Here is a 15,573-nt window from a genome sequence, read left to right as displayed (position 1 = left end):
AGTTTTCGATTGCGCAATATTTAAGGAAAATTCTGTAGTAAAAAGTATTTTGATCTTCTGGTCAGGTACGTCCGGCAGCTTCGTGCATTCATGTGCTCGGTAGAATATTATATTATATCATGGAAAAAACTAAAAGAGGTAGAGGTTTCAATATACAAAATTCATTATGCACACACTCAAGATTTTAATGGTGATTTGATCATCACACTTTTTTTTTTCCTATGATTCTTTTGTGGCCAGATTTTTTATTAATTGCTTATGATTTATTAAGGAATAACATGATTCAAACTCAAAGGATCAAAGTGAAAAACATGAAAAAACTAGGTGGCCATTTTAAATTAACATGAAAATTTCATTTTGATTCTCCTACTTCTCAGTTAATACAATCACAATCTTTTTAGTTTTTGAAATTTATATTTGATCTAAAACTTTATTTTTTTTATTTTTTATTTTTTTAATTTTAGAAAAAACAGAGAAAATATTTTTCATCATTGACTCATTTTAACTAATAAAAAAATTGATCTTGTTATCCATAAATTTTATTCGATAAAAAAAGTTTTTTTTTTCCATTTACCTTACTTCATAAGGTTAAAACGAGGTTGAGAAGCATTTTGAATTTGAGTATTTAATCAAATTTTGGGTTATATAATATCATAATTGAGTTTATTAAAGTCTTTAAAATGTATTTAGGTGTTTTTTTAATCAAAAAATAGGTTGAAAAATAATTTTTTTATATAAAATACCCTTGCTACAGCTTTCTAATCTTTTAATAACTAAAATCTGGATTAACAAAAAACACGTAACTTATATGTATTTTTTTAATATATTAAAAAGAGATTTTTAATGCGAGTCAAACCTCTTTCTCGTGAGTTTTTTTTAACAAATCTACTTGGACAAAAAAAAGAGAACAAAATAAGCCAAACTAAGCATGCGAGCTTTCTTTTACGTAATCATAAGTTTTTTTTTTATTATATTAGCAAACTTTTTCTTATACAACTCTTCATGAATATTTTAATTTTATTTCATAGTTATTTTTTTTTTGGATTTTAGATTGATTAAATTATATTTATTTATTTTTTCAAGAAATTTTATAGTATTATTTGGTCTAAAACTTCATTTTTTTTATTTTTTAGTCTTTTAGTTTTAGAGAAAACAGAGAAAATCTTTATCATTATTGACTCATTTTAACTAGTAAAAAAATTGATCTTGTTATTCATAAATTTTATTTGATAAAAAAAGTTTTTTATTTTTCATTTACCTTACTTCATAAGGTTAAAATGAGGTTGGGAAGCATTTTGAATTTGAGTATTTAATCAAATTTTGGGTTATGTAATATCATAAATAAGTTTATTAAAGTCTTTAGAATGTATTTAGGTGTTTTTTTAATTAAAAATAGATTGAAAAATAATTTTTTATATATGAAATACCTTTGTTACAACTTTCTAACCTTTTAATAACTAAAATCTAGATTAACAGACAACACGTGATTTATATGTATTTTTTTAATATATTAAAAAGAGATCTTTAATACAGGTCAAACCTCTTTCTCGTGGGTTTTTTTTAACAAATCTACTTGAAAAAAAAAAAGAGAACAAAATAAGCCAAGCTAAGCATGCAAACTTTTTTTTACGTAATTATTAATTTTTTTATTATATTAGCAAACTTTTTTTTATACAACTCTTCATGAATTTTTTAATTCTATTTCATAGCTTTTTTTTTTTTGGATTTTTTATTGATTAAATTATATTCATTTTTTTTCAAGAAATTTTATAGTATTATTTTTTATAACATTGGCGAGCATTTTTTTTTAGCCCCTTACTATAATTTTCTTTTTTTAAATCTTATTAAGTGACTTTCCTGTACATGTTAGCTTTTATTGTCATATGATTGAATAGAAAAAATTTCAAAACTAAAAAATAAAAAATAAAAATTATTAAATTTATTTAAGTTTATTGAGGAGTTTGTTTGATGGGTAAACTAAAATCATTTAAAATCAATAAAAAATATGATAATGTATACTAACATCTTTAATTCTTTATCTGTTTAATTATTAAACGAACACATACAATTTTTTATATGCAATTAAAAAATTTAAAATATGTTGGAAATGAACCCAATTTTTTATGTTAAAAAAAAATCCAACTAGTTGGTTTGCCTTCGACCTCAAGGATGTTAAGATATATATATATATATTTGTGTATTTTCATTAGAACTCTGATTTATGGCTCAAATAAGTTGTTTAAAAAATATTTTTTTTGGTTAAGTAAAATGGCAAAGTAAAGCTACCGTTTAGTTAGGTAACGAGTTTTAACTAAAAAGAAATATTTTTTAACCTTCAAATCATTTAGCTTTTTTTTTTATTAATTCTAATTATTGGCCATTTTTATAATAGGAAATTTTTTTATTGACAAAAAGTATTTTCTTATTAAAATAAGACATGTTAATTTAAATTTTTTCTCAGCAAGACATGCTAAAATTATTTTTATTGCATTGATAAAATAATAATAATAATTGTAACTGCCCGTAGCGTAACGCAGGCATGTAACTAGTTAATTACGTATGCGTTGAACAAATACAAAAGGCAACAACTGAAAAATAGGACGATAGCCAGAGGCAGGCTAGTCAAGCCCAGACTAATCAAGCCCAGCTATCTTTCCGCAGTCCCATTTGGGCTCGATTGGGCCATCGCAAGAAGTTACTCCGTCAGTACGCCGCGCCTGCTCGAGACACTTGTTTAAAAAACAATTCAGAGTGTGGAGACTCGATTGTACAATTGTAGAAGTTTAGACACGCAGATGCCTTTTAATTTTATCTTCCTTTTTAATCATTTGAGCAAGAACAGAGCACTCGATGGGCCAAAGGCAGCAAGACGGACCACTTTATATAAAATATTAGATTAAATTCTCAACTTGCCCCCCTTGAAGTTTATGTGGTGTTTCAATTTCATCTAAAACCTTTGATTTGTGTCAACTAGACCGGATATATTTTATTTTTATTTCAATCAGCCCCCACAGTTTTCATTTTTTCCCCATTTTCATGGAGTGTAAATTCTAATTTCATCCCCAAAGTTTGTATGATATCTCAACATCATCCAGAAAGTAAAGAAAAATGAACACAAATAGAGATAGAAAATATTTTTTTATTGGAAAATATGATACTATCATATTGAGATATTCTATAAACGTTGCAGATGAAATTATAATTTACACGGAGTGAAACAAAAATGAAAGGTATTGAATCTAATTGAATAAATTGAAAAAATTATGAGAAATTAGAAAACACATAAAACTCATGAGGAAAAATAGAATTTACCTTAAGATGTTCGTTCAAACTCGATCGTGACTAAATGATCTAATTTTATCGCAATTTGAAATTGCAAAATTTGAAAATGTATTAATCATCTTGAAATATCCATGAACGTGGAATATTATAAAAAATCAATTCTTTATAAAATATTATAAAATTATAATATCTTATCTTTTGTTGGAAAGAAAATATAAAATCACATGTAAGATATTGCATGACTTTAACATTAAAATTCGGATAATAATTATAATACACGAGAAAGAAAATATTGTTAATTAATATTATATTAAAATCTATTTGCATTTTGTATGGTTTTAAATGAGGTCAAGAAATTAATAATTCAAACTTGAACACTCTATTAAAACTTGAGGGTTTTATGAACCTGTTTAGAAATGTGGGTTAATTTGTATTTTTAAAATTTTATTTTTTTGTTAAAAATTAATTTTTATGTATATTTTGAATTTTTTTATGTGCTAATCTTGAAAATAAATTTTAAAAAATAAAAAAATTATTTTAATATAAGAAATCATAACTGTACTTCCAAATAATCCTGATTCAAGAGCTACCATTTAATCAGATTTTTACAGAGAGGAGGATGTTGTGATAGTAAATCCAACACAGTTCAAATATAGAAAGGGGTATGGCTTTTTTACTGTTCAACAAGAAATAAAACAGTGTGGATTATAACATTGTTTCTTAGTGTTTTCTCTTCTATTTTTTTAGTCCTTTGGCTATTCTGTTACGATTCCTAAATTACTTCTTTTCAATTTGTTCATTTTAATTTGGGTTTATTTGAAATTAATTTGGTATTTTGTTTTAGTTGTCTAGATTAAAGAATTGCATGATATTAAAAATATATTTTACTACTCGGTTGGTTGGTTGCTTGATTTATCAAGGTTAAATGAAACTTTATTGATTTAAAATAATTAAAGTTTTAAAAATCAAATTTAAATATTAGAAAAATATTCAACCCTTTTTTTCTACTGTTAAGAATTGAATTGCATGTACAGGGAAAATGTTCAATTACTTTCTTAATCGCTTGACTTTTTTTTATTTGATCCTTTTATATTGAATTTATTTAGAATTAGATTTAATTACTTGTTTTGGATGTCTAGATATAAGAAATGAATATCTCATAATATCAAGAGAGAAAAAGTAGCACCAAGCAGCTTGTAGCTCAGTGGTGTAAGGTGCTGCTCGCTTTCTTTCGAACCTCGGTTCGAGTCCCAGTGGGAGTGGGGCTGGCGAGTGGTGTCCTTTGCTACTGTTAAGAATTGAATTGCATGTACAGGGAAAATGTTCAATTACTTTTTTAATCGCTTGACTTTTTTTTATTTGATCCTTTTATATTGAATTTATGTAGAATTAGATTTAATTATTTGTTTTGGATGTCTAGATATAAGAAATGAGTATCTCATAATATCAAGAGAGAAAAATTAGTTCTCAGTTAATGGGAAAAATTAAATTAAATTTTATTGATTTAAAAGAATTGAGACTTGATGGACCAAATTTAAAACTAAAACAACTATGAGGGATTCAAGTGCATAGGCAATGTCAAACTAGACTTTTCTACTGTCAGAACATCATTGGTCTTTTATGGGAGACGCCAAGTGCAATGGACAAGCGACGATAAGGCGACATCGAGCTTTCCTTTCTTCCCCTTCCTTTTTTTGTCTTCTCTTCTCTTTCTGTTTGCATCCTAATCAATCTAAATTTGCAAGGAGTCCTGTAATCTTATTTTTATGTTAAATTTAGTATTATTTTTCTAATTACTATTTATTTTGTATTTTATTTTTTTAATTGATTTTTTTAAATTTTTTTTAATATTAAATTTATTAAAAATTAAATTTCATAATTTTTTTAGATTATCTTTTATAGAGTAATCATGATTTGCCCCGAATCATGTATTTGGAAGGTTAGCTCCGGTTAATTTTGGATTTTTTTATATTTTTTTATAATTTATTTATTTTATAATTTTATCTTTTAATATTGATTTTTTTTTTGAAATTGAACTTTATAATTTTTTTTATTTTTTTATAAAGTTATTTCAATCTTATAATTTAGGTCACATGTTTAGTCAGTTAATCCAAATTAGTTTAAGTTATTTTTTTCTTCAAATTAATTTTTTTTTATCATTTGACATTAAATTAAGTGAGTTTAAGTTATTTTTTTCTTCAAATTGATTTTTTTTATCATTTGACATTAAATTAATTTAAGAATTATGCTTTATATTTTTTTTTTCCTTCCAATAGTTTATCTTATTTGTATTACTCGAGTCATAAGGGTTGGTGGGCTTAATAGGTTTTGCTGGAGTTGTTTTGTTTAGCTTCTTTTTATTAATTATTATTTTTTTTTATTAAATTAATTTTTAATTAAGTTTCATAATTTTTTTTTTTAATTTACTTTATATGTGTTATCTTAGTTTAACAACCTAGGTTGTGAGTTTAGCAAGATAATTTATGGTGATTCAAGTAGTTTTTTTTTAATTTTTTTTTTAGTTTTATACTATAATATTAGATTGGTTGAGAATCGATATTTGATTTATTTTTTGTTTTGCTTTCTATAAACTTGTCTCATTCTCATATTTAGGGTTATATATTTTGTAGTTTAACCCGAGTTGACTCAAATTACTTTTTTAAATTAAAAATTTTATTTTGCATTTCACCCTCTAATATTTTGTTAGTTGGTCTTTGTTTTTTTTTGTATCTTAAATATTATTTTATTAAATTCTATTTTTTTTTATTTTTAAGTAAGATTATTGAGATACTTTTACAATATTGACAATATATCTTTTCATAATATGTTGTATAACATGTAAATATCTTAATATTTTACAAGTTTGTTGTCAAGTATACATCAATGTTTTTAGTTCATGATTGGATTTTTTTGTCTGCTAGCAACGTCTTTACAATTTTATTTTATTTACATTTAAAAAAAAACATATGACCTGATGATCAATCACCGTTTCTTGTTTTTCTTGAACAAATGTAATTACTAATTACCAGTACTTGCTTACAACAGAAAATTACCGCTACGCTGGCTAAACTGCCCTTGAACGGTGGACATTTTATGGGATAATTAAGCATGGCATGTCCATCTTCTTCTTCAGACATCAGAGGTCAACTATATGACATGAAAGGACATTTTGTTGCATGCTTGAATACCGTGAGCAAAGAAAAACCAGAGAATAAACGATAGTGCATGTAACAAGTTAAAAAGGTAACGAAAAAGAAGGAATCTCCTTAACAGCAAGCTAGATTTCGGGACATCAAGAATCCTCATCTTTCGCCGGTGTTCAGCACGACCGTACCCAACAGCAGCGCCGCCTGGATAGGCCTGTGACCAGGCCACGCCTTCCCTTCTTTTCTTATTTTGGTTTTGCAGACGTCGTCTATGTTATAGCAACTGTTGTTTTGTCATTATTGTCTCTGCTTTAGGTGAACACAGCATCAGAGAAATAAAAGAGCCCCCCCCGCTCCCTTCCTTTTCCCTCTATCACGGTATTGCTTTTGCTATTTGCATGTATGTACCATGTACCGAGCCCAGGCTACGTACATTGAGATGCATTATAATTACTTGCCTCTGGATGAAATTGTACAGTAGAGTGAAAATGACTTTTGTAATTTCGAGGTTTTATTTATACTGGGAAAATTACTCGTGTAATTTATTTAAAAAAAAAATCTTGTAAATTACAGTTCATATTCTATAATTTCAGGACTCTTTGCATGCGAAGAACTTGCTGTGCTCGCAAACAGCAATGCATTTCCATTCTCTACTAAACAGTAGAGGTTACGTTGCTAGTGTGAATGCAAACTAAAAGTTTGTCCTTCTTCATGAACAACGAGAATCAAGCTATCAACTACAGCAGCCAGCAGGGGCTATGATTTATCAACTTCATTTCATTCGAGGAAAAAGGAAAGGAGAAGCATGCAATTTGACATTTGTTTATCCCCAGTCCCACTCTTCTTTTGTTCCTTACAAGTGGCAAATGCACTTCAATGAGAGGGCCACCAAATTTTAGCATGCATGACTCACCCTTCAGCTAAGTTCCCAGTACTTTGGCCTGTATTTATTTATTTTATGAAACAAAACTGTGTGCTCATTTCAAAAAGACAGAGAAACTTTTGATTTGTCATAAAGTAGACTAAACAAAATTTCTTGCCACCCCCGGGGACCACATTGTGTCCCTAATTGTTTTTTTTTTTTATTAAAAGAATGAAAAGGGAAACTGGGAAAGAGGAAGTTGAAGAAAGAGAGAAAGGGATTTTTTTTTTTTTTAAAGATGGGATGTTGTTATTGTTTTTTTATAAAGAAAAGATGGGATGTTGTTATTGTTTTTTTAAAGTGTATTTTATTTAAAAATATATTAAAATAATATTTATTATTATTTTTTTAAAATTATTTTTTATATTAGTGTATCAAAATAATCTAAAAATATAAAAAAATATTAATTTAAAAATAAATAAATAAATTTAAATTTTTTAAAAAACATTTTTAAAATATTAAAAAAAAAAACTTGCTGCGGCAACAGGGATTAAGCAAGGTTGGTGTGAATTTTATGGGAATTGGTATTAGAAAGATGGCGGCGGCAAGGAAATGGGGCGGTGCTACAAATTGATTAGGTAATTTTAGGGTTCATGAAATTGAAAAATCATGGTAATTTTGGGTTGGTTTCAGAAGAGAAAAAAAAGAAGAAAAGAATAGGTCATGATTTGAGTTTAGATTGTGTTCTAGCGAAAAGAAAGAGAGAAATCTCGTTTGTTATTTTATAATATATTATGTATAAGGATAAATTGTTTTTTTATTCTTATTTAAAAATTATTTTAACTTGAAATGTAAACTATAATTAAAAAATACAATGGACGTAAAGTGAAAAAAATATTAAACTTTAGGAGTATTTGACTAACTTCCTTGTTTTGATTCATTTGGTCTTGTTTTCTTTAATTTCTGGATCGGTGAATACTAATATTCGATGTACAATGAGGTTTAACTATTAATTAACTGATTAAGCTATATCATAATTTATTTCTTCTTTTTTTAATGCATTTATAAGATTGTTTGAAAACAAAACTTAATATTAATCAATTTAATTCAAAAAATAACCTAAATTTTGAAAAACAATCTCTTTTCGAGTCAATACGCATCCTCCGCGGTCTTTTTCATTTCTATTCAAAATATCATGACAACTTTGAACAATGCGATAAAAGATAATTTTATGTAATTATTTGATTTTTTATTTTTTGAGTTTATTAATTATATATTCATTATAATCATCTTTTTCCTGTACCTGATTATTAAAACCAACCTGACCTCGTAGGTCGATTCAATAGCTGAACAAATTCAAGTTTAATAAAAAATTGATCGGGACAACAACTATGAAAAATCTGTTTGACTCGGCGAGTGAACCTATGACCTGGATAAACTCGAACGAGACTCGGTGTTTTTTTTTTAAACGTGAGATTTGAAATCCATTAATATATATATTTTATATTCCCAAGAAAAAATGGTTTTTTTTTTTAATATGAGATTTAAAGCCTGATTTTTTTTTTTAATATGAGATTTAAAGCCCATTAGTAAATATATTCTACATTATCAAGAAAAAAATACTTTTTTAATATAGGATAAATTTTTTTTTTGGTTTAAATACTTTAATTAAAGACTTAACATAATATTTTTTGATGTGGAATAAGTTTTTTTAAAAGATTCTTTTTTAACTTTATTATTTATATTATATATATTCTATATTTACATGAATTTTTTTATATAAAATATTAAAATTTTAAATATATTTTAAATTTTTTTAAATTAATCTAAATTAACCCATAAAACTTGAAACTTAACTCTTAATTAGATGAATCTCCAAACCAGATTTAATAACTATGTTTACTTAGCTACATGCATCTCGTAACAATGAATAAATTTAGTGCTAAACTGGTTCGATAATTACGATGTTGTGGGATCATACCATTTAATGTTCAGACTAGAGCATTAATTAAAGCCTTATTAAATCTGTCAAAAACTCAAAATTGTATTTTTTAAGACCAAAATAACAGTACATTAATCACGTTTCTATTATTTCAACTGTTAAGGTATCTTTTGACCTTCTCCTCCACCCCATCAATTACTAACCTCACTCCACATTTACTAAAACTTTTGTTAATAAACTACTTCATCTCTTATCTTTAGTTGTTGTTTCCATTCCTTTGATTTTCTCCCCATTACTTGATTTTCTTAAAATGACTAATATATACTTTTATTCATTTTTCTGGTTTGATGTATCCTCTTAATTAATTAATGATGACATGAAGATGTTGCGATGGTTATTTATAAAAAAGAAGTTGTGGGAACAACAATTTTTGTGGTGAATTTATAGCACCATCCTGTCATATTCTGACATGATCCAATTTTATTAAAATGTTAGTTTTTAATTATTAAATCCAAAATCTATTCAAATAAAAAACAAGAATATATCGTGTAGAAATCGAAGATTTTAAAATTTCATTTACTCTATTATATCTTTGAAATAAATATTTTCTTGGTGTGACCATATATTATTTTGTGAAGAAATTAAATTTGGTGATAAGTAATAATGCTAAAAAGGTGAAATTTGTCAATCCAATCTGCATAAATGAAATTCTTGTACTTGAGCTATGTTTTATGAATATAAATATATACTACAAATATTTGATATCATCATTTATATTTATAAAAAGATTATCGCTGGTGGAAAATAATTAGGGGTCTATATTTTGATGTATTTAAATAATAAAGATATGACCATATTTTAAAAGAAATTGGCTGTTATTCATGTAATGGTTTGTGACATGTAATTAAAAGCATATAATGATTTGTAAAGCATATAATATTAATTCGTAAGATGCGATTAAAAAGAACCAAGAAAAACGTTTATGCCTATAGTTATTTTTGTATAACAGATACTTTATTATTTTTATAAAAATACCCGAGCACAGTATATTAACGATCCTTACGAGCCAGCTTAATTAATTCTCCACCTCCTCACAGCACGTATCCCGCTGAAAAGCCCACAATGTCATAGGGACTTTACATAATTGCATCTCTATCATTCTTTAACCATTACGTCAGAAGAGTGATTTTACACGTTACAGGAGCTCTCCAATGGCTTTTCATCACATGCTGTCTTCGATGATTTCCTCACGGGATGCATCGACAAAATAGAATGAGATTACCAGATACATAGCAACGGAACTTTTGAAAAAGAAGATGATGTCAATGAGCAAAATTAAAGAAAAGGGAAGCTGATGCCAATTCAAGCTCAACACACATAAATTAAGAACATACAATGGATTATTTCCACTAGGTTTATACCAAGCTGTGGGCGTTGATGTCCCTGGAGCTCCAATCCTCTTATAATAGACATCATACACTGTCCATTAACATAACATTACATCAAGAAATTAGGTCACTACTAAAGCAACGTACACATTAAGTGGGAGCATCGGACAAATCAACAACACACAATTATGCCCAGATGCACCAACTTTCCAGACAAGTTTTATTTTGTCGAAAAGGCAAAAGCTATCATACCTAGCAATTACTCATTGTTATTATTATTGCTTCTTTTTTTTTTTAATTTACTTTGACCATTGCACTTCTCGAAGCTGAACAGCACAAGTCAATTCACAAAGCCAGAGAGGGATGATCATGTTGGCCATGCATGCAATATACATATACTCTTTTGATTTAATCCAATCCAAATAAATGAAGACTTGATGTTTGGCTTAACATGCGTGAAATCTTCACGTACCAGAAACAAACCTTTTCATCTTACAATCCGACAACAAGGACGGAGACAGCCGTCTAATTACTCTACACATCTCCGTTTCAGGCTTTGGTTTGTCTAATGTTTTAAAAGCCTGCCTGTTACATTGTCTCTGATCAATGCCCGAGTAAATGTCACCTTTTTATTTTCTTTTTTTCGCTTTAAAACGATGGATGACAAACTTGTACACTCTGATACTCTCTACAGTAGACAAACAATTCAATAGCCGCCTTCTAAACCTGACACCTTTACTTCATCTCAAAGCTTAAATCCCTTGAATAAGTGCCCACATAATGTCCACTCGTTACAGACAACAATCCTTTTAAAGCAAAAAACATAAGATCTTCTAAGCACGCGCTTGGACAACAAATGACAAACTTATTTTTATTACAGGCATGGCCCTCCATAAACACCCGCCTCCTATATAAAACCCCCACCACCAACAACTCTATTCGATCCATCATAGCACTCTTACACTCTTACAATATTTTGAAGTTCTCATCTCCTTTAGATTCTTAATTCTGCTGTTTGAAGCTGCTTTTGTTCTGGGATTACGAGGAATTTAACTAAAATGCAATATCATCAGTCTGAGTCATGGGGTTACTATGTGCCAATGAGGACCAGCATGGTATCAGACCCATTGGAGAAAGTTGCGAGGCTGGCATCAGGAAGTGCTGTTGTGGTATTTAGTATCAGCAGCTGTTGCATGTGTCATGCCGTGAAGAGACTCTTTTGTGGGATGGGTGTGAACCCAACTGTTTATGAGCTCGACCATGACCCAAGAGGGGAAGAGATTGAGAAGGCATTAATGAGGCTGCTCGGGAATTCAACTTCTGTGCCTGTTGTATTCATTGGAGGGAAGTTAATTGGTGCCATGGAACGAGTCATGGCTTCCCATATCAGTGGAACTCTCGTGCCCCTCCTCAAGGAAGCTGGAGCACTTTGGCTTTGATTCAAGTTTTCCACAGGTTAACATCACAGGATGGGTCCAAAACATGGAAGTTATCATTAACATGGAAAAAATGAAGAGATTTAGTTTAACTTTAATTGCTTAACTCCTTTTCTTTTTCTTTTTTCTAATTTTTCCATGACGATACATTTGCTAATTGTCATATTGTCTTAATTTGAGCTCTCTTGTCTAAGATTGTGACCATCAAAGCTTTTATTGTGAAGCTCTTCTAACTCCTTTAATGGAATGGATGTTTAGTGAAGAAATTAATGTAATCGATCCCTCTTCTATGTGTAAATAATGGCTTTCTTTCTTCCCCCCGTTTTTTTTCCCTGCACGTAGTCATCAAATAATCAGCCCCGTTATACATCGGAATCGTTGACTTTGACCAATTTCAGAAATGGCTTCGTGCCACATCTACCAAGGAGAGGGCACAAAGCAGGTTGGGCTTCAAGTGGGATTCACTTCCGGCCCACCATACACCCCCCCCTTTCGTACTGTAGAAAATATACTGTTTTACTATAAAGTTTTATGGTTCTTTTTTAATCCATTTTAAAGAAAAAATAAGTTATGGTAAAAAAGTAATTTTTATTTGAATTTATTATCTATTATATCTTATAACAGATCTATGTACGTACCTCGATTCCGAGAAAAAAACAAATGGACCGACAACATATTCAAACTTGAAAATCTTAGTTGGTGATGCAATATGATTTAATGTTTTTTTTTTTATTATTTTGATTAAAAGCCGTTGATAATTCTGTTGATTCTCAAACAATCCAGTTTTACTGATAAAAAAATTACGGTTTAGTTTTGAAGGACTTCTTGAATATATGATGATGTACGCTGATAATTGTGCCGGAAAGATGCCGAGGCCCTCATCTTGAAGCCCAAGGTAGCAAGAATTCACGTATTCAAGCCCATTACAAGTACAAGCTCAGTTGTGTATTTCCTTTGTATAAATAAATGGAGATAATAAATCCTGAAATAACAGCCTGTCTGAACTCTCTAGTCTCTTCTAGGGTCCAAACTCCAAAGAGCACACTTTCTCATCTGTTATCAGACGCATGCCACTTGAATAGAGCAGCTCAAACTGGGTCTGTAAAAACAAACATGTTGGTTATGGGAACAGCGCATGACAAAGAAATTGACCAGTGAGCAGTCAAAACTTGATGAAAATGAAGCCAAGAATGCACGGTGAAAAAATAAATAAATTGTTGGATCGGAAAGCAAGCCACAACCTTAATGCAAAACATCCAGATTTATGCCTTGTAAATCTTGTCCTTTTATGCCTTGGACTACCTGATACTGATTTGTTCCGATATGAGAAATCATAGAGCCTCTAAATCTGTCATTTATCTGCTACAGAGTCTGCATCTTTAATCTGTCAAAAGAGCTCTTCACATGTCTTTGTTTGTAGTGAATATATAAAGCATTTTAGCTCTCCTGTAACAGTTGGTCCTAACACCAAACTACTCACGGGCTCATTATATGCACACACAGTATATTTTTCTATATCTATGGAATAATTCGACATTACATATGCTTTTCATGACGGTGGAGTAATAAGTACTAGCTAATAGATGCTTTTTGTGGAAGCTTCTTCCTACTCCTCCCATGTCCGCTCCCATGGCTCCCATCATCATTCTTGTTTTTCTGGCAACTTTGTTTGCACTCCCACTTTCTCTAATTGCTCGACCAGCAACCAACCCAACCTCCCGGATCTCTGTTGTTGGTGTTGTCTACTGTGATACCTGTTCAACCAACACTTTCTCCAGGCACAGCTACTTCTTGCCAGGTACATTAGTTTAGAACTATAATCTTCAATTTTATGTTTATGCTGAGAAAAATTCAAAAATCTTTTTATTGCCAATCTTATTGGACTGATCAGGTGCGGATGTCCACATTCAATGTATTTTCAACGCAAACTCACCGAAAACGAGAGAGAAGATTGAGTTCTCTGTTAACAGAACAACAAATAGATATGGAACATATAAGCTGGAAGTACCAGAGGTTGATGGTGTTGATTGTGAGGAGGGCTTCGCGATTGAATCAGTATGCCAAGCAAGTTTAATAGGGAGTTCATCTCCAGTCTGCAACGTTCCTGGTTTAAAGATCTCAACAAACGAGATATCAGTCAAGTCAAAGCAGAATAATCTCTGTATTTACAACTTGAATGCTTTGAGTTACAGGCCATCCAAAAAAAATATTACCTTGTGTGGGAGTCATAAAGAAGAGTTGCCAAATTCTTTCAACTCTTCAAAGTTTTTTCTCCCTTACTTCCCACCCTATGGGTTCCCATGGCCTCCTTTGCCTAATTTCCCCCCATTTCCCTTCCCTCCCTTGCCACCCTTCCCTTCCCTTCCCTTCCCTCCACTTCCACCACTACCCTTCCCTCCATTGCCACCCATTCCTTTTCTGCCCTTTCCTCACTTACCATTTCCAAGCCCACCCTCTTTGCCATTCCCATTTCCACCCCTCCCCCCCCTCCCACCCTTTCCACCAGCCCCATCTCTGTTCCATCCACCACCTCCACCAGCATTTAATCTAGGAGATCCAAGAACATGGATACCGAATATCCCTTCATTAGCACCTCCACCTCCACCTGCATTTAATCTAAGAGATCCTAAAACTTGGATACCATATATCCCTCCATCCCCTCCCAGTAGCCCTCAGAACCAAAATCCATGATAGTTTACTCCAGTTATCTCCAAATGATTATGTTTCACATGTTATATTTCATAATTATATGAAGCTTCTATGTGCGATAAAAAACAGTCGAGCATAGAAATACAATGTAATCCATTAATCCCTTAATAATTAAGATAATCACATCTATTATTGACTTTGTCAAAATAAAACATCTGATGTATAAATGCAACTACCCATCCATTCATCCACCTGCATGCAAGCAAGAAGATAGATACATACACACGAGTATTCACAAGCTTATTCTTAAACACTCCATGCATGCGAGGACACGCACACAGGCAGAAGATCCCCGTTACTGCAGAGTGCAGTCAGCTGCCATAGCTCCAATTGAGTGATGAACAAAATGCAAGCATAACTAGGGTAGTGTTTGTTACAAGGGATGGGTAAAAACTCCCAGGAAATGAGATTTCAACCATTGTTGGCTTGTTGGAAATTCAAGTTCCCGGGAATTTGAGAATATTGTGTTTGATTGGGATTACTTTCCTGAGATGCCACATTCGAGGAGACCTAAGAATCCAGATACCAAATCGCCCTGAAAATCCTGAATCAAGGTTGCACTTCATTGTTACATGGGCCATGATTGGTCTAGAGGAGAACATGTCCTAATGCCCTAGTCGAGAAAAGTATTAAATTTTGTATTTGCTGATCAAAGTTTTCTTCAAATTCAAAACATCGAAATACATATATTTAAACCAAAAGTCGAATCAGCAGTGACAAGAAAACAAGTAAAAAATGGTCAGATACTTGTAAGAAATCCAGTTTTGTGAAGGGAAAAAAAACAGCAACTGGTTTTGAAGAAGTTCAA

The 15,573-nt window shown here is 30.4% G+C and overlaps 2 protein-coding genes across 2 annotated transcripts; both read left to right on the top strand.

The window, feature by feature from the left end:
* Positions 1 to 11,576: 11,576 nt before the first annotated feature.
* Positions 11,577 to 12,348, top strand: LOC105133732 (glutaredoxin-C1-like). The gene has a single exon (XM_011037824.1). It carries the CDS (start codon positions 11,679 to 11,681, stop codon positions 12,057 to 12,059), a length of 381 nt encoding a protein of 126 aa, XP_011036126.1. The 5' UTR covers positions 11,577 to 11,678; the 3' UTR covers positions 12,060 to 12,348.
* A 1,023-nt stretch (positions 12,349 to 13,371) lies between these two features.
* LOC105133730 (leucine-rich repeat extensin-like protein 3) lies at positions 13,372 to 14,932 on the top strand. The gene is made up of 2 exons (XM_011037823.1): positions 13,372 to 13,854; positions 13,948 to 14,932. Exons 1-2 carry the CDS (start codon positions 13,674 to 13,676, stop codon positions 14,745 to 14,747), a joined length of 981 nt encoding a protein of 326 aa, XP_011036125.1. The 5' UTR covers positions 13,372 to 13,673; the 3' UTR covers positions 14,748 to 14,932.
* Positions 14,933 to 15,573: the final 641 nt, after the last annotated feature.

Source organism: Populus euphratica, unplaced genomic scaffold (assembly GCF_000495115.2).
Source record: "Populus euphratica unplaced genomic scaffold, PopEup_1.0 scaffold37.1, whole genome shotgun sequence".
In the NCBI taxonomy this organism is placed as follows: domain Eukaryota; kingdom Viridiplantae; phylum Streptophyta; class Magnoliopsida; order Malpighiales; family Salicaceae; genus Populus; species Populus euphratica.
Note: the sequence above shows the minus strand (reverse complement) of the source record. Positions and strands in the feature narration are given on the sequence as shown.